The 22,666-nt window shown below is 41.0% G+C and overlaps 1 protein-coding gene across 3 annotated transcripts in view; it reads right to left on the bottom strand.

Moving 5' to 3' along the window:
* Window positions 1-10,875: 10,875 nt before the first annotated feature.
* WT1 (WT1 transcription factor) overlaps window positions 10,876-22,666 on the bottom strand; it is a 36,306-nt gene continuing 24,515 nt past the window's right edge. Inside the window, exons 7-9 of one of the 3 annotated variants that reach the window (XM_039390488.1) lie at window positions 17,549-17,638; window positions 15,781-15,864; window positions 10,876-10,959 (exon numbers count right to left, since the gene is read on the bottom strand). In XM_039390488.1, coding sequence (XP_039246422.1) covers window positions 10,934-10,959; window positions 15,781-15,864; window positions 17,549-17,638 — 200 coding nt within the window. In that variant the 3' untranslated portion in view covers window positions 10,876-10,933. Of the gene's footprint in view, window positions 10,960-11,070; window positions 12,421-15,771; window positions 15,865-17,548; window positions 17,639-22,666 lie in introns of those variants that run through there. The other 2 variants (XM_027735785.2, XM_027735786.2) reach the window with 2 other exon arrangements.

The following is a 22,666-nucleotide window of genomic DNA, read 5'->3' as shown; positions in this document are numbered from 1 at the left end:
CTGTGAGTGCATCTGGCCCTCTGTCAGAGACATGTTTATTGATAAAAAAAATAGTTTATGTAGAGATTTAAAATGTTATTAATTCTTAAGTGGGGTATAATCCTTTATCTAGTATATTGTGACACACAGCTAACTATCCCGCTAACGTCTTGTTCTGCTCAATTGTCTATTTAAACAATATTAATCTTTTGAAATAATGATGACTGTGAGCCTTTATAAATTACCAGAGCAGAGTGCAATGAGAGATGTCATTTACAAAAATTGTTTGCTTCTATGACTTTTTCAAAAAAAATTGCAAAGGGAAGCAGCCTTTAGATTTTACTAAAATGTTGGTATACATTAGGCAATATATATCCTAAGGGAAAAAAAGTTTGCTGTTGTAGCTGCACGTCCGTGAGCCCTATTTTGAAAAAAAAATTCAGGCACAATGGGATACTGGAGCGTTATTTTGCACTGCTCGTTACATAATGGAAACAAATAAAGGAGATAAGCACTTCCCTCAAGTTAGTGACCCCTATCCAAAGCTTTCTTCAGTAGATACTTTCCCCACTGTGTCACGTATCCACGTTTTACCATGAGCTATTTTTGTTAGTTTATTGTAGGAAGCAGGAGATCTCTGAAATGTGAAATGCTACTGTTCCGTGGCTGGAAATGTTACACCTTTCCTATTTTGAACATTGAGACAGTTTCTTAACTACAGGTACGTGTGGACTGAGATTGTGGTGACATCAGTAGTTCGGTTATGGAGTTTTCATTGTGTTGTCAAACAGGACTCAGCTGTGAAGAGCTCAGCACAGACTGAAAGCCTCATTTCAGGTGCACTACTGAGAGCAAGACTTTTCGTTTGTCTTTGTTCCGACTGAGACCTCAACTAGTAAATCAAAACTAAGTGATTTAAGGTATAACTCACTAATGATGCCATGAGTGTCTGCAGTCTTGTTACCTGACAGATTCAGTGCCTGCCAGATCTGTAGTAGGTGGTCATTGACCAAGCTCTTCCAGCACCACCAGTATCAGTTTTTCTGATTTATCTGGTGTCATGAAAAAAAACCCAAAACCAGCATTCCTGTATCTGTAGATAAAAATGTGATTTGCTTGCCTGGTGGAAATCTCCATGTTGTACTTGTTTGTTATGAAAATGATTCACTGGAATTACACAAGAGAAAGGAAAAAAATTGAACTTGCACTTTCTGCAGCCCAAATGCTCTCATTCCATAGTTCTGAATACAAGACTTCTTTGTTAAGCAGGGCTGTACCCTTCAATCCCTTTGTTTTTCTCACAAGATACTGAAACAAAACATTCAGTTTGGGGTTTGAGAGAAACATTTTGTTCAACTTGACTTAACACTTTTCAGCATTTTATTTCTTAAAAAAAACCAAAAAAAAAAAAAAAAAAACAAACAAAAAACACTGAAAAGATTAAATGTAAATTTGGCCCAATGAAATTGATATTTGGGATGGATACCTGGATACCTAAGATTGGCTGCTCATCTGAAACATTAATTCATACCTTTAATTAACTTAGCGATGTACTTCATACTGCAGTGTTTCAGAGTTCACAGCCACATCAATGCCACAACAATGCATTAATTTCCCACCAGGAGCTAAGAAGAATTAATGTTATGGATCAAATTAGCATCTCCTTATGGAAACACAGCGGTGATATCTTCCCTTGTACAGTTACACTGAGCAGCACCAAATGCAGTACCATATGCAATGAACAATCATCCTGATGTTTAGCTAAATGAAGTGTTCATAGAGCTGGAAATAAAGGTACATGTGATTCTGTCAGCGGACAATTACATTCTGCATCTTTAAAACACTCTTTGTCCACCGCTTGTTACCTAGTCTGTGACTGGTGCAGACTCTAAGTGAAGTGTAGAAATGAAACCAAGTGTGGTTGAAAAATTTCTCAAAGAACAGTTTAGTCAGGCAGGTACTTATAAATGTATGTATACTGCAGTATAAATATTGGCTGGACTTAGCACTGGGATATGGTGGAAAACCTCACGTCTCAGTTAACCCAAGAGAGCCCCGGCCATTTCACAGACATTTCTGCAGCCCATCTCACACAAGGAGGCCTCAAACTCCGATTTCAATGGCACACTCATGCAGGCCAAAATTACAACCATGAAAATACCTTCTGCAGAATCCCTGGAGTGCCTAATTCACATTCAGCTACGGCACACAGGAGGGGAAGGTTCAGTCACTGCTGACTCAAAGGTAACACCTGCCGTGGGCAGCAGAGGTGGCCGAGCCCCTTGGGACTGCTCCTCACGGGGGCTTTGCTCAGCATTTGGGGGTTTGGGGCTGAGCCACGTACACCTGCTGAAACTGGAATGTTTGGATTTGTATTCCCTGTGGCAGATTCTCCCCCTGGTGTCACACCCTATGTTCTTTGTCAGATCGCAGCTGAAGGGGCCCTTGCTCAAGGAACACAGCCCAAATTCTTCTGACAACCAGGCTGGATTAGGGTGATTCACTTCATGAATCAGACAGAACATGCCCTGCACCAGCCATTGGTTTTCCACGCTGCTCAGAAGCAGAATTTTGTAAGTGCTCTGAAATCCTACACTCACGGGTCGCAGTCATTTCATTTTGCCCTTGCCTGTGGCTGATTGATGCAAATTAAATTTTATGCCAGTCAGCTCAAGCAATCTGTGCAGTGCACAGAAATCCTGAGTCTCCACTAGAAGGCAAAATTGTTTTCACCAGTCATTAACATTTGCAGAAAAGGTCAGAATTCTAAATGCCCTGATATAAAAGAGAAGGATTAAAAAATTAAATCACAATAATCTTTGACTTAAATTATAACTGAAAAATACAGTTGTGTTACTTAAGAGGTTTTTTTTTTTTAGTTCAGTATATGTCTTAATAAAAACATTTAAAATCCAAAACAACAGCCTGCCATTAAAGATGAATCTCTGCAAAAAGAGCCAGGAATGTACTAAGTTATTTCCAGCAAATGGCCAAGTCAAACAACACAAATTGACCAGATTTCCCCTGGCTAAAAACAATGTTATATACTTCATGATTATTCACTACATTGCTTGTGAAGTGACTTCAGATTTTGGGCCAGTATTTCAACTGAGTCTGAAGATTAGCTCACCCCTATATTCTAAAATTAAATACTCATTCCAGGCAGAGACGAGGAGAGGGTGTTAAAAAAAAACCAACAAACCAACAAAAAACCTGCCCGAGATTTCTCAATCACCTGAAATTTTATTCTACTTAAGTAATTTGCAAGTCTTACCATGTTAAATGGAGAAACACATATCAGAGATACTGGAATCCAGCTGAACTATAAAACATCCAGAATAGAATCCCAATACATAGATCTTCCAGTAGTCTTGCTATCGATCTGACAGAATATCCTGTAACTGTATACTCATGTGGAATAACTAGGACACTAAATTTGGAATAATCAGTGAGTTTTGAATCTCAAGTCAGCAATTCTTTTCTCAGTTAAAAGTCTTACTCGTATTAACTTCACGAACATGGGGTATTCTAAGTAGGGCGTCTAAGACTGCGGTTTCAGCAGAGGCTCATACTGTTAGAAGTGTATTACACTGTATTACATTTATTAACAAGGGAAAAGAATGTTTTAACTGGCTGGTCTCAAAATTCACGGTTAATTGTGAAATTGAGAGTCTCTGGCATTTTTTGGTTCCCTGTAGTACCCGGCTTCAATAAATACTCCAGCGCTATTAGTAATTTACATTGCACAAGTGTCTATTAAGCAAAACATTTCAAGATGTAAACCCTTAAAAAGAGCAGTATGTGATTTGCTGAGGCTATCCCTCAAAAACTGGGTCACACAATTTTTCACGTGATTTCGGCTATCCAGTCCATACAATACTTTTTGTAATCTAATTACATGAAACAAAATAGCACATCAAAGGAAGGAAGGTGAAGTCTAGAGGCTCTTCGCCACGAAAAATTCTCTTTCTTTATTTCTTTGACATTATTTAATGAAGAATTTTAGTTCTCTCTGAAATGTTCAAGAAAATACTTGTTCTCTAAGCAAATGTCACCTGTGTATCTGTGAGGTTTTAAATGGCTCTATAGCAGGTATCGCTGAATAGCCAAGTAACATTACCAAGCTATCAGCTGCTTCGTGTTTGTCACTGTGCATCTGGAATCTTCTGCTGTTAGCTGGCTGCCTTTAATTTAGACCAAGCTCACAGTAAAACATTTGGCTGGAGGATCAGTGGTGGTTGTGAAGGGAGCCTGGGGACTTTGTTTCAGCTTCTAGTGGCTGCATTCTCCACATGCACAGCCACCAAGCACAAAAGCCAAAGACTGGAAGGGCAGGAAAAGCAACCTGTTACCTCCCCACAGAGTCTAGGACTCTCCAATTGGACTTGAAGTGCGGTGGTACAGGCCTGAAGTGAAAAATACCCTGTTATTGCCTACTCTCTGTGTTGTGTAGCTAAAAGCAAGGCTCTGTCACTTGGGGCAGGAATATTTCCCCACCAGTGCACTCACTCATTTCTTGCCTTTAATAGTTAATGATTTGTTAAGAAGACAATGGAAATTTCTTCAGTGTTTGATTCAGCCTTAGAAAAAAAGGGAAGTTCTGAAAGGCTCAACTAGTAGACCTGTGTGTGGTAGATGAGAACTAAAGGGTTAAAAAAACTAATCGTGGGCAGCCATCAAGCAGCAGAGAGTAGCAAACATACTGGACACAAACAGGTGATAAAAGGCGATAAGAGAGATGACAAAATTAAGAAAATAAAGAACACTGTTATAAAGATTTATAGATCAGCTAAAGCAGAGCAAAATAAATGATAACAAACACCGATAAAAAAGAAATGGGGCATCAGCCATATAAACACACAGGAAACTTCAATGCTTCTGTATAGTACTATGACACTGCTTTGTTTACACCAGCATTGACCTTTTGCTCCCAAAGAAGTTTATTAACCATCTTGGTCTTCCTTTGTGTTGCTTTACTCATCAAGAGAAAGTTGTACAGGGTTGATTCTGATGAATGGCTTTTTCAGAAAGTCAAGTTATCCTTGACTAGATGCAGATGGCCTAGTAAAAAATGAATGCTGCCAGCAGACATTGTCTTTATCAGTAGTAAAAGTTCAGCAGGGACTAGACTTCCTCATCTCTGGCCAGAGAAACCCAGCCTTCTGTTTCAGCACCATATCACATATTGTCCTAATGAATTCTTGTAACACACTGCAGCCCAGATAAATATGCTTATATTAATGTTTTTTGGCAGTCTGGGGCATGGTACAGAATTGACACAAGTGTTTGGATTCTGCCTGCAGCAGACACTAGGAATTTATACAGCTTAGAAATATTGGACTGTTGTTAGCTTGTTTGTCCCGTGCGATGACCTTCAGTGTTGCAAACTGCAGCTCACCCTCCCCAGACTGGATTCACAAAAGGGAAATCTGGAGCAAGGCACACAGAAATCCTGCAGCTCAGGGCTGGTGAGGAAGCAGATCACTCACTAAAGCATTTCATCCATTCCACAACAGTACCAAAACTAATTTGAGGTTTATATTCCAGATGGACCCATGGATTTCCACCAGGGCAGTATCCACTGCAGGCAATTCAAATCCTGCTGCCATGCGACCTTTCCTTTCTTTGACTCTCGATTAATTCTCCCTTCTAATAACAGAAGCACACACCTCCACACTTCTGAGGTAACGAGCAGTGAGTGGTTCACAGCACACCACTGCAGAGCGTGGAGCACCATCCCAGGCAGCCTCGAGGACAGCAGAGGCTTTGGCCTTTGAAGAACGCCCCAGGCAACCAGATTTTTGAAACTCTCTCGTTCTCAGTAGCTACCCAGATTCACTGGGATAAATGTTGTAATTACAATAGCAGCACAACACCATACTCGGGCTCTGAACTACACTTTGAGCTGTATTGCATGACAGTCTTCAGCTCTGCCGGCTGCTTTGCAAGGCCTGTGACTTTCTGTCGCAAGCTGGGAAACTCCTCCAGCTCCAGCGGACGGGTTGGCTGCATCCCACTCCCTGAAAGGCAGCTGTCCCAGCAGAGAGCAAACCCTCCTGGCCGGGCCGTCTAGTGGCTGAGAGCGAAATCACTCCCCTGCTCTAAACACAGGGCTTTGTTGGGCTGGAGTGACCGCCGTACAGCAGATAAAATCCTCCTTATTTGCCTTTACAATGGACCTTTACTGCACAGCTACACCGATAACTTAACCCCAAAACCTCAGCGATACAGTTAAAAATGTCAGAGACCTTCCTGGGAGGAAACATTAAGCAGATGTGATTGCTGTACGAGTAGAGCACATGCATGAGGACACACCATTTCCCAAGAAACTCTGGGGCAGGATTTTTTCCGGTCAGCGAGGTTACTTTTTTTCTTGTGGTTACGTTTTTCAACATTTCATTCAAATGAATGGGAGTTCTGGGGCATGACTCAGATGAGAATGAGCCATAAAAAGAAACAGCCTGAGAACAAATACAGCTGTATTTCTCTCCTGCACCTCCATACTAAGGTGTCTCAGTGCCCTGTGTTTTCTTTTAGCTCCTTTGTACTAAAAGGGCTTTTACGATGCTGGGAAGGACAAATAGTTTTATATTAGAATTATCTAGTCATTCAAACCAGGATGATCAGCCAGGACTTTCTGTTACTCCTCAGCCTATTTTTGCAGACCGAGATCTTTGTTTTGCCAGAGTTCATCAGAACATAACTAGTCTGTTTATCGTTTAAAAAAAAAAGTGATGCAGCTAAATTATATTTATACCTGTGGGATGGGTATCTAGTCATCAGGAATAGAAAAGTCCCGCCTGGGACTATACTTCATCATACAAGATTTTCTGTGCCTTTCAACACTTGTCTTTTAAAGCCTTATCTGTGGCTTGCAACCTCTTCAGGGCAGAGTCTTCCTGCTACTCAGTGCTCCCACAGCACCTAGCAAAAGACCTGTCCACGTTATGTCTGTCTTCTAGGACAATACCATCTTTCAGACCATCTTCACAGCTCAGAGCCCTTGAGCTGTCAGAGCTAACACTTCTGGCAGCAGAAGCTGGCATTTGTGTTTGGATTGCAACCTATACAGTTAACTGCACTTACTTGATGCTCTGTCTTACTTCCGCTGGCTATGCTGGTCCTGGTTCGCTCACCACTACCACTTAACAACTTCACTGTGCTGGTGGAACCACACCTGCTTGTCAGACCACAGATGGCCAAGCTGAGCACTTCAAGCCAGGCTTCATCATGCTGCTGTGTGAGGCCAAGGAAGTTCTGCCAGTTTATTTTATGGGAATAGACCCTGGCTGTGCTGACAACAAGAAAATATGCAAAGCTTCCTACAAGCAAAGAAAAATATAACGTCTGCACATTTTGACTATGCCTCATTCGTATCATATTTTAGTCACTCCTGTTCTTTCCTGTATTACAAGTAGTCTTTAATTAAAAATTGAAAGAAAAAAAAGGGGGGGTTCTTTCTGGTTTTTTTTCTTTTGGCATCTTTCTGCGCTTTGCACTGGCAACTTGCAAGTAGGCAAGCTCCTTGGGTAGGATTTCTCCAAAAATCTGCTTTTTAGCAAGTTTGTCAGGGCATCTCCCTAGTGAAACCAAGGGCAGCACTTAGAAGCAGTGCACTGAGAGTACACCCACTGAGAGCACACCCGTTGCTGTCTGCCAGGCTCATCTTCCTCTCAGACTGCTCTGGCAGTTTCCCTTCCTCCCTCACGGGTCTCTGCCGACAGCCCTGGTAAGTCCCCCTTGAATGGCAAGAGCTGCTCTGCATCTCTGCTGAGCACCTGGGGCTCTGAGCACTCTCTGAGGCTATTGGCCCACCACTGTCCTCTGGGCTTATCTCAACTCTACCCCCGGTTTTGTCACTGTATCCTTCAATCCCCTCTCTCCCCATAAAAGTGTCTAGCTGTCTCTTAAACTCACTTTACCATTTGCTTCTTTGACCTCACTTGGCAACTTATCCCTGTGTTTATTATTTGAGGTGGAATAGTTCTGGCTACATTCCTGGTTTTACTCTTAATTGTCTAATTTTTAGAATGGTGTCAGTGGGGTTGGGATTTGGGTTTGGGCTTTTTTTAACTCATCACTCTTGTGACCAGGTCTTCTGTTTCACTAGGCTCCTTTGTGTCATCAGGACTCCCAATAACTCAAAGAATCCTAATGACTCTTTTATTGGATCTTTCTAAATATTGCAGCTGGGCTTTCTTGTCCATTAGTGCCATTCTGAACTGCACACACTGCCTTTAATTACTTTTTGGTTAATTGGAGGGCAGGGAGGAGAATGAGGATTTTCCTCAAGCAGTGATTCTCCCTGCCTGTATTTGCTCCAAGGGGAAGGTACAAAGATGGCAAGAGCAGGACTAAACAGTAGAACTTTTTCATGTGTTCTGGCAGCATACTAGTGCCTGCTGGTGGCTTTTATGTACCCACCTCGTGCTAAGAAGTAGACCTAGGACCTTCTTGGAGTCCCTCAATCCACTCCAGAATTTTTTGTTGGGCTTTTAGACAAGGTGCAGGGAGCAGCTTGCTTACCATGTTGCATTTGCTGTCAGGTCACACTGATGACAGAAACAGGCTGCACATGACAAAGTTTTCTCAGTGCCTGTCTGGGGAAAGGGAAGGAGGAAGAAACACTGGTTTAAGGCACCTACCTGCATCTTCAGGAACCGTTCCCACTTGCTGTAAGGTTTGCTGTTGGAGCAGTGAAATGAATCCTACTGATATCCTGAAACAGACCTGGTTGGAGTGGCTTCCAAAATGAGCAACTTCCTTAACCCACCTCGGAGACAGAAGAAAAGAGCTACTTCTTTACAAATCCCTCCCTTTCCCTTACAGGAATCATCACCTGTCTGAAGGATGGATTGCCTTCAGGTGGGCTGCCTAACTGAAGCAAGACAACACCTTGGTACCTCCTGTTTGGCCACTACAATCCACACCCATGAAGACCATGACATGCACCAGAAGAAGATCATGTGGTTACAACCCAGGCATGTTACAACCCTCTCATGCTTTCCTAAAGCAGACAGACACTTCACTGGATTCGACTACCTTAAAAACATTGGTCCACATCAACCCCTGAATCCCAGCTGACACCACCAGAGAGGGAAGAGATCACATTCCCTTTCCTACTTAACATATCGTACCTCATGGAGTGGCAAGCAAAAGTAGAAGTGTTATCTATACAATTAACACTGACCATGGGGGGGGGGGGCTGTGAAAGCCAGAGGACAGGAACAGTGTGCCAATACCAGTAAGACATTAACCATCAGCCAAAATTACGTCAGTCACTATTTTCAGTCTAAGAACAGAGGGCAGGGGCATAAAAGATTTGCTCGATTAACCGTGGGATTGAAAATTTTCCAGAGAGCTAAGGATACTTGTAAGATATAATAGAGCACAGCCCCCACATCTTTCATATGGAGGTCAAGCTCACAGAAACTCAGCCTGCTGAGCAGTCTCTGCTTGTCCCAAACTGAGGAATCGCATGCTGCAAGAGCCAGAATCTGGGGGCTGCTTCTGAGAAATTCATGCAGTAAACCACTTCCATAAAGGTGCCTTACCTTGCTGATAGAATCCTGAAAACAGGGAAGGGAAAGGAAAGGGAGAGATATAAAATGTCTCTCATGACAAAGACTGTAAAATAACTGGGAATAAAAGTTTCGAAAATCTTGTAAACGTTTACCATTGTCCTCACCGTTCTTGGCAGTTTGGGGGATGTAATGCTCATCAAACAGCAGAGTAGCAGTAAGTCTTTCATTGAAAAAGTGGCGACAGCAAAAGCAAAAGGACATGCTCTGTCACTCATCAACCCACGCTTCATTTTTTGTAGCCATCTACCATTATTATTTGGCATGTGATTCCCCAAGCAGCAAACCAAGGCTGTAGCTATTTACAGGTCACTGGAAGTCTGGCCTGTGCTGCAGTGGAGTTCTGGCTCTATTTCACAAAAGATGGTTTTATTTATGTTTGACTGATGCAGGCACAACTGGAGGCTGACTTTTCTTTTTTTGGCTTTCAGTGTAAACACTCGTGGCAGCTCTCTATTTTGGGTGCTGACTGAAAAACAGATTGTTTTGTAGTTGCAGGAGGCTGCTGGGTAAATCACAGGACATTGTTACTGCAGCTGAACTTTTCTTTCAAGAAAGCAGGAGGAGTTGCTTTATTTTTTAATTCTGTGGAGTTTTATGTACACCGCTCGCTCCAAATATTTGATGTTTGCCACACTTGTTATGAGTTTCTCCAGAGAGATGCGGTCTTTTGACAGCAAAAGATAAAGTTGACTGATACAAATGACTCACAGTACCCCGACAGTAATTAACAGTGATGCAATACCCATGCGAAAAAGAGGACTTGAAGAATTAACTGTTGAGTTTTCTTGACGATGCAGCTGCACTTTAAGAGAGAAAGCTCAACCCATCATAGAACTCCATTGTGTACATTAGAGAAAAAAGCTTGGCAAGATACATTAAAGATTTTTGCTAAAGAGATACAAATATTTTGCAAGGGCAGAGGGCACTGAGGCAGGCTGTACTGACTTCCAAAGAAAAGTAGGCAGTATGACAAAGAAACAGTAATATTTTTTTATCTTCATTTTCACACTTCATCATCTAAGAAACACTGTCTTTTTCAACCTGCTGAACTGATTTAAGCCACCCCAACTCTAAATTAACTTTTACTTAAAAGTCAGTCTATGACATCCTAATCTAAGAAGTTATCTGTGCTTATGGTTTCAGCCCAGTTCTATAGAAGGCCAGTACTGCTATTTATAAATGGGATTTTACTGTTCTATAAAGTTCTTATACAAATCTCACAGGTCGAAAGAGAAGGAATAGTTGGGTAAGAAGACGAACGATTGAAGCAACTGCTTTATAGCACAATATGAAACTTGACACTGTTTTCTGCTGCCAGTATGATTCCCAAGTGAGATGGATAAATTGTGGTCAAGACCTGGACAGGTTAACTAGTGGTCATCAGTGCTGGTGGTACCTTTATATACAAAAAAAAAAAAAAAAAAAAAAAAAAAGAGGATACTATTGGACAGGGCATTTGAAATTTAATACCAGACATGAAACAAGACATCTGTTGGACTCTCATTTGTTTCTCTTTGAATGGGCTTTAATTGAAAGCTCAGTGAAAAATGCAGGTTACATTCTTAGTGTTATCCATAGTTTTTAACAGCAACAACATCAGAACAGTGATGCTTCTAATATTTATACACTTTCTAACTGGAGATGTCTAAGAGCAATACATTATCAGATATATATATATACACACAATTTCAAGCAATGAAAAGTAAATAATAAACCCCTCCTCCCAAAACCCTGAAATAATATATTTCCTTACACTAATAATGTCTTTTTCACATATACTTGACAAAGAGTCTTTTTAAGTTACTTATCTTAAGAGTAATCTGTTAATGGAGATCCTGGACCAGCCCCATTAAAAGTTCAGTTTTAAGTTTATACAGCTTGTGAGCCACATAACCAGTGTGGCTTTACATTGTAAACAAATCCCAAATGTCTACAATGATCAGAATTAGTTTTGTGTAAAGGAGATCTATGATAGAATAAATTTAAACAAATACATTAAAAAGAGAGAGAGAAAGGGAGAGAGTTAATTGACAAACAAAACAGTTTTGAGAGATCAATTATGTGATTATTTAAAAAACAAGTTAACTTAATGGTAAGATTCTTATTTGCTGGACAGAGAGGCTCTGGTTCATCCAGCTTTAGCTGCTCTAGAAAGACATCCTTTAAAAAAAGGTTTGATTTGTGAAATTCAAAAGCAGAGCTTCCAACTTTAAAAGCCTGCCCTTTGGCAGTACGAGTACAAAGTTTACCAAAAGTATCTCAGGTGACTGTTCTGTCTCATTTTCTGAGGATAGATGTACCAGCATTTGGAAACCTCAGCATGTGCACAGATGATGTAAGCATAGAACTAACCTTCAACAGGGAGGAATCACCCTATCCACTGCAGGACTTAAAAAGGTACAACAATTTGTACCTGGAAAAGTTCAAGTGAGGATAACACAAAAAAATGGAGACAGACGTGAAGCTAAGAACAGCTTATGGTAATCTTGAAACTGAGGCAATCTTGCTTACTTTTTAACAAAACCACAGGTAAAAATCTCTTGAACTTATTGAGTAGGAACTTGTGTAACTCCAAATGGAAGACAAGGCTGAGCAGAATCCTACGGTTTAGTTAACTTGTGTCAAATGGGATGCGAAGACAGCTGCAGCTCTCTGACAGAGGTGATCGAAGATGGCTGACAAAGTTTGCAGTAGCTCATAATGTCCCATCTGGTTTATTCACTTGTTTGAACTGTCTAAAGGGCCAACTGCAGCTTAGTCATGTTCCTCTGGTGCATGTTGTGATGACGAACTAATTCATCAGACCTGGCAAATTTTTTTTGACAGCTGGGCCACCGGCAACTGAAAGGCTTTTCACCTGTTAACAAAACACCCTGTTATTAATTGAGCATACAGCTCGTCTGAGACACTCCTATTTTTGTTCTTTCTGTGGGGTTGTGAGGAGCTGGGCAGAGCCCCTGTCAGGAGGGAAGGCACCCTGGGCTGTCCTGAGAGGGTGTGGGACTGCCCCAAATTCCCGCTCACGTCAGCGCTCAGTGCTTTCCTACATCTCCCTCAGCTGATGTTTAACAACAGCCTTTTCAGATGATGTAGAACACTTTGCAGTGGTTCATTCCTGAAGAGAGGCCCTTGCTGAACACCATGTTGCCATGTCTATGCTACTCTTAGCTCTCGAATGAACTAGTTTAAAAGTCACTCTGGCACTCGCACAAGCTTCAGTCGCACCTCGGGCTGTGGGGCAGACATACTGTTAGTCACTGTGAAAACTGTCAGTGACTATTTAGAACTTGACCTCCAGTCAAGGAGAGTTTTTTCCACCTAATTCAATGAGTTTTGGCTGAAGTTCTTTGAAACTGGTGAGTGTAAGTGAATGTGGTAGAAGCCGCAGAGTTCAGCATGAAGTCTGCTGAGCCAGACTCGAAGTTTTCCACTACTGTCTAAATAAAGTGGATTCGCATCTATAGGAGATGTTAAACGCTCAAAATAGTATTGTTCTAACATTTCCATGAGCATGGTATACACTACAAATGTCTGCAAGCAAAGCACATTCAAATTTAACAAGAAATTCTATCACTTTTTAGCAGTTTAATCTGGTCTCTTGATTTTCTACAATGTTTAAGTGGAATTTCAGGCTGTGTTTCTGATGCCGCAGGAATGCTGATGGAATGCTTTCATTAGCTCAGAGCAGTGCCTGGTGACTCATGCTTCTTTCTTTCATTTTCTTTCTTTTCCCCTCAAAATAAATGCAATATTTTAAAGTAGATTCAGCTCCAGGGCTGGGCTCTTGCTGTCTACACACCTTGAGCTCTCCAATACACTCAAGACACACTGGGGTGGTACAAGCTCACACAGACATCTTATTTGCCTCACACTTTGTGCATTTCACAAACATCCACATTCAGGCAAAAGGGGATCTGGGATAATGGTATAAATGTGCATTTCTGTTTGTAAACTCTCATGAGCTATACTTTAGGTGAGGGGGGGGTGCCTAAAATCTATTTTATCCACTTAACACACATGCTGGCAAAAGCAACAACTATCTCACATGAGCACACAAAACAGTACAGCACAAAACTGATCTGGTTAGAGCTGCTGTTTAAAATCACAGATTGTATAAACCGGTCTTTCTTCACCCAAGCAGCATTAGCAAAACCATCCTATGAACTGATGTGAGTTACCTATTGCTGGCCAGTTTTTCATGCACCAACACATTAAGAGGAGCACAGTTTTGCTGTTTCACAAGCAACCCTGATTTTCCTCTCACAACAGGGGAGCAGCAATCTCTATTAGTTCTGTGCTGGGCACAAATTATTTTGTACGGCTTCATGGGACAGATATCAGAAATCACATTTCCATTGCTAAACATGTATATGGATGTATAGAGCTTTCCTCTAATTCATTTTTTTTGCTTTCTACAGCAAAGATTGCTGTCACAGTAAAATTGCTTGTGGGGAATAAAAAACCCTGAATTTTTAGCTGAACAAATAATTTGGTATTTGACTTAAAATTAGGCTGGAATTAGACGGAAGACGCCTGTGCTCTGCTTCATCAAGATTTAACATGGAGCAAGCTAACTTGAACTCGGTGCTTTGTTGCAAAATTTAGGGGATACAAGAAAGTAAGAGGAATGAAGCTACAGGGCAAGATGGAAATGAAAAATCCCCACCCACCACTCGTGCTCATTGCCCTCAGGACACGTGTATTTTACAGTCAGAGGAGCACGACACATCCAAATGCTGACAGGAGCATCCCCACAGCAGCACCCAGCTGGGCTGCGCAGAACCTGCAGGCAGCAACAGGGGCCCGGACCACATGGAGCAAGGAGGAACAGGGAGATGAGGTTTACTAGGGAAAAAGAGAGCAAGTTCCTCACTTTAGTTAATCTGGGGAAAAAAGAATCACTGGAGTCATGCAAGTCCTGAGCCGGCAGATCAGTTAGCAATGAAATGTAATGGAGAACGTGGCTTATCCCGGCTTGGCTGGCATGTGACAAACCATGTCTCGCCACTTTGCCTCTCCCAGAACGTTACCTCTTGCTGGTTAAGAAAACATCTTTTCTTCATGCAAATGCACAGAGACCCAGGCCCTGCAGCTCAGCAGGAGACCGTGGGGAGAGCCCAGGAACACGGCTGTGCCCTCTACCGTGTGCGGACTGCGAGTGTAGATATGGCCATTACGTGAAGCATTTATTTGGCCAGTGCCACAGAAAATGCCATTGGTTCTCAGGTGAATCATTTCCTCTATTAAAATTTCTCTTTTATTTTTGAAAGTCTGAAATGTGTGTTTTTTATGGTCCGGAAGAGAAAAAAGAATTCTTAGCGGGGAGAAAAAGATTTTCAGGCTCCTTGTCCATCTGTACAGAGACTGAATTTAAAAGGTTAACACCAGTACAGAAAATCTAATAACATGCCAAAAGTGGTCAGTAAACAATTACTTGGTAAAAACACTGCATACATAGAGGAAGGAACAGAAAATGTCAGTTCACAGGAATAATCTTAAAACTTAAAACTAAAATAGAGGTTGCTGCAGTTGCTTCTTAATGGTGTTTACATTTATGTGAGGGCAGAGTAGACTAAAATGGCCTCCTTTTTTCCCTCCCCCTGTATTTATGTGAAATACTACGGTTTCTACAAAAAAGGCCCTTGAATATTTGAGTAAGCTTTTACTTTAGTGTCTGTCAGTGTGAGTTTGCAAAAGGCACTCCTTTTATCTTCTGGAGAGATTACAGTACAAGCAGCAACAGCAAGAGCTTTGCTGTGCTATCCTGCATTAGGCTCAACTGACACTTAGGAGAAGCATGAGTAGGCATGAATACTTTAGATTACAGACCTTTGGCTGAAGCTAGAATTAAAATTTCTATCTTGTAGGGTTTTTTCAGTAAAGGCAGTAGATCAACTTGACATTTGTGGGCTGAGACCATGACGTTCACTTCATAATAGCTGACAAAATTTATTTTGCCACGCTGAAATTTCTTTAAACGTGAAGGAAGAAAGCATAGTTTCCAAAATCACCTAAATCCCTTTGTGAAAAGTGACTATCATGCTTGGGGAATAGAGTCACACTGAAAAACCAGCACACTCTGAAATTCTTTCTGTTGTTTTGCATATTTAACTCCTGGTTAAGAGACTTTCTAAGCATGTAATATACAACAACATTGATTTAAAATTAAAAAATAATGAAATATAAATGTGAAGAAAAGTTTACGCACTTGTTTTACCTGTATGAGTCCTGGTATGAGTCTTCAGATGATCAGATCTGGAGAACTTTCTCTGACAGGTTTTACACTGGAAGGGCTTCACGCCTAAGAGACAAAAAAAAAAATAAATCTATTTTTATATCCCAACGTCTTTTTGAGGGATGGGTGAAACCATGTATTTCTGAAATTTCAAAAGCCTGGATTTTTTTGTTGTACTAGTTACTGTAACTGCTCCTCCCTGCTCCGTGCCTACACATTACAGAAAGTTAGTCATTAATCAGGCTACCACCCCTTTGTAACCTCATCTTCCAATGTCTGGGTCTGAAGCATCTGAACATCATAAATAAACACCCACTTACACTGCTGGACTAAGGAGGATCTGCAAATGCTGTTAATCCTGATCCTGTGGTTTGGCACTACTGGTATTGTGTATAAGCAAATATGCCATAAGAGGAATCAAGGTGCAGAAGTACATTTTTATATGCTCCCACCGGGTTTAACTTACTTCACATTTCTACTCTACACAGGTAGACACACAGGTCTTGGGCACTGCTTCACACAGGTGTGTTCTAGCATGCAGTTGCTAAAAATCTATCATGCCAATAAGAGTAATTTTACCACCAGCTTTCAGAGGCACTTCCTACATGTCTCGGTAACACTGTTTAAGTGAGATAGAACATCTTACATAGGCAGAAATCCACCTGTGAAGAACTACTACTCACTGAAGAGCAGTGAGTAAACCAATTGACAGACCAATCCCTGAAATACAGGAGACCCAGATGCAATTTCTTGTTGTGACTCAGAGTACTCTGAAGCCCTTTCTCATGTTCCACGCAGTGCCCTCCTGGTTCCACCCCCAGCTAGAGGGCTGGAGCCATCACCATCTCCTCTTTTGTGACTTTGAGAAGGGCAGCTGCCTTCCCTGTCAATGGAAGACCCCCAAGAACTCCTGAAACACTGAAATGGGCTGTCTCATTGGTTTCCAGAGAGTAGTGTACGTGCAAAAGAGAACATACTGAAGTTGAACCGAAGCCACAAGTAGTTTTGGTTTACTTGGAACATTTCCCCCATTAAATGATTCACCGAGAAAGAGTCTAGCTAGGATCTGGACCCATTGATGGCTGCTGCTGCCCTTCTGCTGGATGTGAACTGCCATGCACTTTCCAGGCTATTTTTGCAACTCAACCAGACAGGTCTTTGATGGTTCTCTCCTTGCTGCTCCTAGAGTCCTTCTTTAGTTGGCAGAATTCAACAGAGGCTTCAGGCTAAGCCTGAGTGGTTTGCTGAATTGGGACCTTAAGCATTATAGCCGGTGTGACTTTTCTTTCTCCACTTCTGCTTTCCACATCTAAGCACACAGCAATACCACAAGCCTTTCAGGTTATGCACATGCACCTATCAGCATTGCCACGTGATTGTTGACACACCAACAGTAATGCTTTTCAGGTTACACATTGGCAACTTTTTCTTGCAGAACTGTTTAGTTTTTAAAAATAATACATTCCCTATATCGTGCATACAGTATGGAGTAGTGTCATTAAGAAAGCTGTTTCAAGAGATGGTGTTAGGGAGTAAAAGTCACCTGTACAACCACAGTAGTGCTGAAAGGTTAATTAAACAAACCAGCCACAGCCCTCTCCTAAAACTAACTTCAGGAATTTGGCACTGTGGGTGTTGTGTATGAGCAGACAACATTAGAAAATTAGATATATATTCAGAAGTATACTTTGAGGTCACAATTCACACATAAAGAGGAGCTCCAATTAGTAGAGAAGTCTTGTAAACAAACCTGTGTGTCGTCTTTGGTGTCGTTTGAGTTGGTCTGAACGAGAAAATCTTCGTTCACAGTCCTTAAAATCACACTGATAAGGTTTTTCACCTGTAAAGGAAAAACAGTTTATCAGAAAATGTGACTCAGTAAGTGAATATGTCAACTAGAATCAGAAGATGAACCCTGTTGCTCTGAAAGTCTTCTCTCTCTATAGCAGTCTAGTGGTAGACCAGGCTTCATTTGCTTTAAACCATAAAACTCTGTTGGAAAGGCTGGCACAATTCTACTGCATTGACACTGATACCAAATCTGCTCATTCTAAGAAAATAGTTTATTAGGTTAAAGCTACAAAAAAATTTCAGATTGCATGTTTTTTTAATTTTTTTTCTGCTGGAAAAGAACAGGAATCTCTTGGTTTGTATTTCTGTAAAAACCACATGAAACCCTTTCCACCTGTCTCAGTAATACATCTTTTGTACAAAGGATCAACTTGTAGTTTGCTCTAAATTGGATTTAAAGCAAAAACTAAACAAATTACATCCATGTAGATGGCACTAAATTAACTGCACTAAATTAATTAAAAGAAACTGAGCAAAATTCAACCACAGAAAAATGCATATTCTTCCCCAAAACACAAATAAGGTTTCTTCCATAAAGTACTATTAAATAGAAATTCTTATGTAGCTGCACGGATCCCACAGTCAAGGCTATGAATTATTCCAAAGCCTCATGTAAATATAAACTCTTCCCCTCCTCCCATCCAGGTCAGCAGAGATTCCCAGGGTGGGTTTTCTCTGGGACGAAAAGCGAGATTCTGAATTATTTAGAAAACGAAATCCCTACAAGCTCGTCGCAAACGAACATGGTTTTCAATGCAAGGGACTTCACCAACCACATAAACATGCAAAAAGAAATGCAGCAACCAAGGAGTTTGGGGAAAAAGGGAAATACTGCCAGCACGTAGCAAAGCACAAAGTTGGCGAAATTTGGCCAGCACAAACCAGCACAACTGCTGTTATAGGAGGAGCTGTATGATCCTTCAGATCTGATTCACATCTAAGACTAAGGTCCCTTTGCACAACACTGAAGTCCTGCCCAAGCCTCAGATACAATTACATTTATTCCTACATAAAGCCTGGTTACAGTGCCATAGCACAGAGGCCTCAGCACAAGCAGTAATGAAACATCTCCCACTGCAAAGCTGGGAGGATCCCAGGCTTTATCTGGAAGGTACACACAAGTGCAGCTGGGACCTGCTTTGTCTACTGTGGGAAGCTGAGATGTAAACCAAAGGTTCAGTAGGAAGCACCTACAGAAAAACATCAGCTGAAGTGGTTTATTATTAAATCAGTGGGTTTCATCTCTCTCTGTATAATTTTAAAAACACATTGGTTTGATAAATGTTCATTGCAAATGTCTACATTTCTGATTCTACTACGATGAGGAAATGTATTCTGGTTTCACTGGTATTCCAAGTTTTGTTTAAAGCAGAGGCTTTCCAATCCAGGTGACATGGAATAAGCAGCATATTAAGGAGAGCATTCCAAATTCATACCGCTATAGCTGAAATCAAAACAAGCTAACTTCCTGTGACAGTCACCCAAAAGAGTTTTACTGATTCTCAGACCTAGGTGTGGACAATTTCCATGTCTGCTGTGCTTAATTTATTAGCATGAGAGATTAAAGTTGCCACAGGTGTTTGAAATAGTTCCATACACTTTGACCGCAAGGACTCCCTGGGGGGGGCCTGCTTTTCAGAAACCACTTACTTCCAAGGAATTCAGCCCTTTGGCAGATTTAAGAGGGGGAATGTCAGCAGAGCAGAATGCAGTGACAGGATGATTGTCTGCTAATTGCAATATAAACGCAAAAGATGGTTAAGGAAGTATTTGAATAAAACAGCATAGTGGGTCTGATGGCACGCACATGAAAGTATTTCTTTAAATACTTTGAAAAAGAGTCTTGATTAAATTAAAGACAAATTTAACCGATGCATATATTAAAGGAATCAATCCAAAATGTTTACATAGGGATGTGATGACAGTGCGTGGAAAACAAAAAGCAAATAAACAAAAAGAGGCACAACATTTGGACAGAAATCCTAATTTCCCTTTCCTTCTACATCTCCCATGTCAGCTAGTGCCAAGCAAAATGCCTGCCAAAGCTGACTGTCACATGCCTATAGCTCCCTTAAGTTTCATCAGAACAGGACAACAGAAATGTCCCAGACTAGAGAAAGCCTGTTAGTACCTCATTAAATTCCTATACCGAGAGAGGTTAGAGCACTGTTTAGTTTCCCCAGGCCTATTAAAGCCTCTTCAGTAAAAGACTCAAGTCTCTTTACTTGTGAAAATATCCCATAATGCTGTCACATTCTCATGTGACCACATACAATTTCAAAATAAAACAGGAGATGCAGATGAAGCTTCACCAGCCCTTCCCTCTGGGACTTGAAGGCTTCTGTGATTACTTACATTACTGAAAGAGGGCAGACAAAAGAAAGGCCAAACTTGGTGCATAATGAAATAGCAAAGATGAGAGAGGATAGAGGGAACAGCAGATCTTTAACATTTAGCAAAATACTTCCAAAAAAATAAAGCTCAACCGTTGCAGAATAAGTGTGAATCAACCTTTGCACATATTGTAATAAATGCTTCTAATAAAATAAACTTACTTGCTCAAAAATAGACAACCTGAACTAGGGGAAGGGTGCACATTTTCAAGGGGCAAATGCATGGGAAAACAGAAAATCCTACTGTTGTAGCAGTTGCACAAAATATTCATAGACATTGCTTTTTATTAGGGAGTTCTGCAAGAGCAAAAGCCCATCACTAACAAGAAAACATGAGGAGTGGAGGCTGACTTTGAAACCAGAGACTGACTGCAAGTGTGAATGAGAATCTGATGGTTGGTCCATTCTTCCTTCACCAGTTTAAGCCCATTTTCTTAAATAAGTATACCCACCTAATCAAACAAGCACAGCCTCATGATCACAACTTTGCCTCGGTAATACAACATTTTTTTATTCAATATAATTTGCTTTAGCAAACTTAGATAAAATGAATGTTTATTTATTTAGTAGGGAGCCTCTACAGATAACATTTTCTGTCATCTTCACACCATAGTTCAGCTGTGACATGTCATTACTGTGCTGAAACTATCTTGCATTTTAAACTCAAAAGTATTCTTATTTTACTCTGTAGAAATGACAGCCTAAAAGCAGCCCATGCTGGGTGAGGCCAAAGGCCCATCCAGCCCAGCAGTCTCCCACCTTGGCTCACTGAAGATGCCTGCAGGAGGGCAGAAGACAGCAAGGATGCAGCAGTACTTTCCCTGGACACTCTCCTAGATTCCAGCAGTTCATGAGTTCACAACTTTCTAAGCCAAAGATGGCTTTCTGTTTAACACTTGTTAATGAAGTTTCTTTCCAATAATTTGTCCACTTGCTTCTTTAACCCAAGTAAGCTTTCATCTTCCGTGGATGGTATTCCATGGCTCAGGTATGAAGGTCAGTGTTTCAAAGCAACATCAATGAAAGGGTGCTCCCCTAGGAGTTACTACTCTAGACTCCTAAGAGTCTCCCGACTCTAAGAGTCCCAGCTCAGGCACAAGCACACCAATTTATCAATCTGTCATCTCTGTGTACAGAGGACACAGCTCTGTCTTTCCCAGGTGCTGTAATGATGAACTGCAGTAATGACTGTAAAGCACTTAGCACCTAGTAAAAGGATATTTGCCTTTTTCCAAGCAAAGAAATCATTGTTAGATGATTATTAGACCTCACTACTTACATCTCCCAGAGCTTCAGAAATTCACCACCAAGACCTGAGTCCCCTACCACATAAAGGACAACCTTCCTGATCTACAGATTCTCATACTTCACTGTAGAAGCTCATACCTGCAGTTGAGCATATTTAGGCAAAAGAATAATCCTGGCAGAGCATATTTCCTCTGCAAACATGCTTAGCTCTGTGTTAGAAGAAATCTAGTTTTTCCAGTGAGTGGCACTAAAACCAAAGGGTCTCTGGCAAGAATGCTGATGTTTCCACCACAAGTGAAATTTATGGAGGTCTAGACATCAATTTGTTTCTGAAAGAAAGTGTCTGAAGTCTGCCACAGAATGACAACTCACATTATTTGCTGTACTGTTGAAAAGTTAGATGTATTTTTTGCATTTCCTTTCAGGGGCCTAACTGCTGCAGCAAAATAGAGCGAGATAAGAAAAAAGCTTTTTTGGCTGTACATGTTTCAATAAAGGCATTGTTGAGAATGAATAAGCAGTCTTGGAGGGTACAAAATGTTAACATATTTTCAAATGAGGCTGTTTGAAACTTTGGGAAAAACTGATTATAGAATTCAACTTTGTGTTTCAGGGCCTTGTTTGGTTTTGCAGTGATGCAACTGGTGAAGAATGGAAGATCTGATGAGCCAGTCTTTGTATGTATCTATTACAGAAAAAAAAAAAAAGGTAACCTAGAGCAAACATTATTCTGCAAAGATAATATCTGTTGGTTTAATATTAGATATATGTAACAGCTTGTTTTCAAATCACGTGTTCATAATTTTAAAACCTGACCTACCACTACACTGAGATACTTTAAGGTGGAAGAGCTCCAAACCCATGAGTGAATCCAGGACCACCTTACAGGAGGAGCAGTAAAATTTTATGTTGGCTGAGGAGAGGTATACCAAACACAACCCAATTATCCTCCACTTCAGCTGACTCTTGACAGCTCTCCTGATTTTAGATTGGCTCTCCAGGATTCTTCTCCATCAAAACAATGGAACAGAAGAGGAAGAGACACATCCCTTACATCCCTTTGTTTATTAAGAGTATTAGGTGTTATGGTTGCCACCTGCTTTCTGCCTAACAGGCTAATTCCACCAAGCCCAATTTCTTTACCTAGTAGAGAACTCTAGAACTGGGGTTTGGAGTTCATTGGGTTACAAACAGAAAGATGATCAGAGAGCCCAAGAGACACCCATATAATTACCAACATAAACCAACAGCCTCACTGGAGTCATACTGGCCTCTTAAGGTAGCCCCTGCCATACAGAAACAGCAGAGGGAGAAAAGAAAGAAGGTGCAGAGAAGTGTGAACTGTATCTACCATAACTGTTATCAACAAGACACAT

This window comes from Pipra filicauda, unplaced genomic scaffold (genome assembly GCF_003945595.2).
Source record: "Pipra filicauda isolate LSUMZ 115617 unplaced genomic scaffold, ASM394559v2 scaffold82_size2718185_pilon, whole genome shotgun sequence".
Classification (NCBI taxonomy): domain Eukaryota; kingdom Metazoa; phylum Chordata; class Aves; order Passeriformes; family Pipridae; genus Pipra; species Pipra filicauda.
The sequence above is the reverse complement of the archived record's forward strand: the minus strand, read 5'-3'. Positions and strand labels throughout refer to the sequence as shown.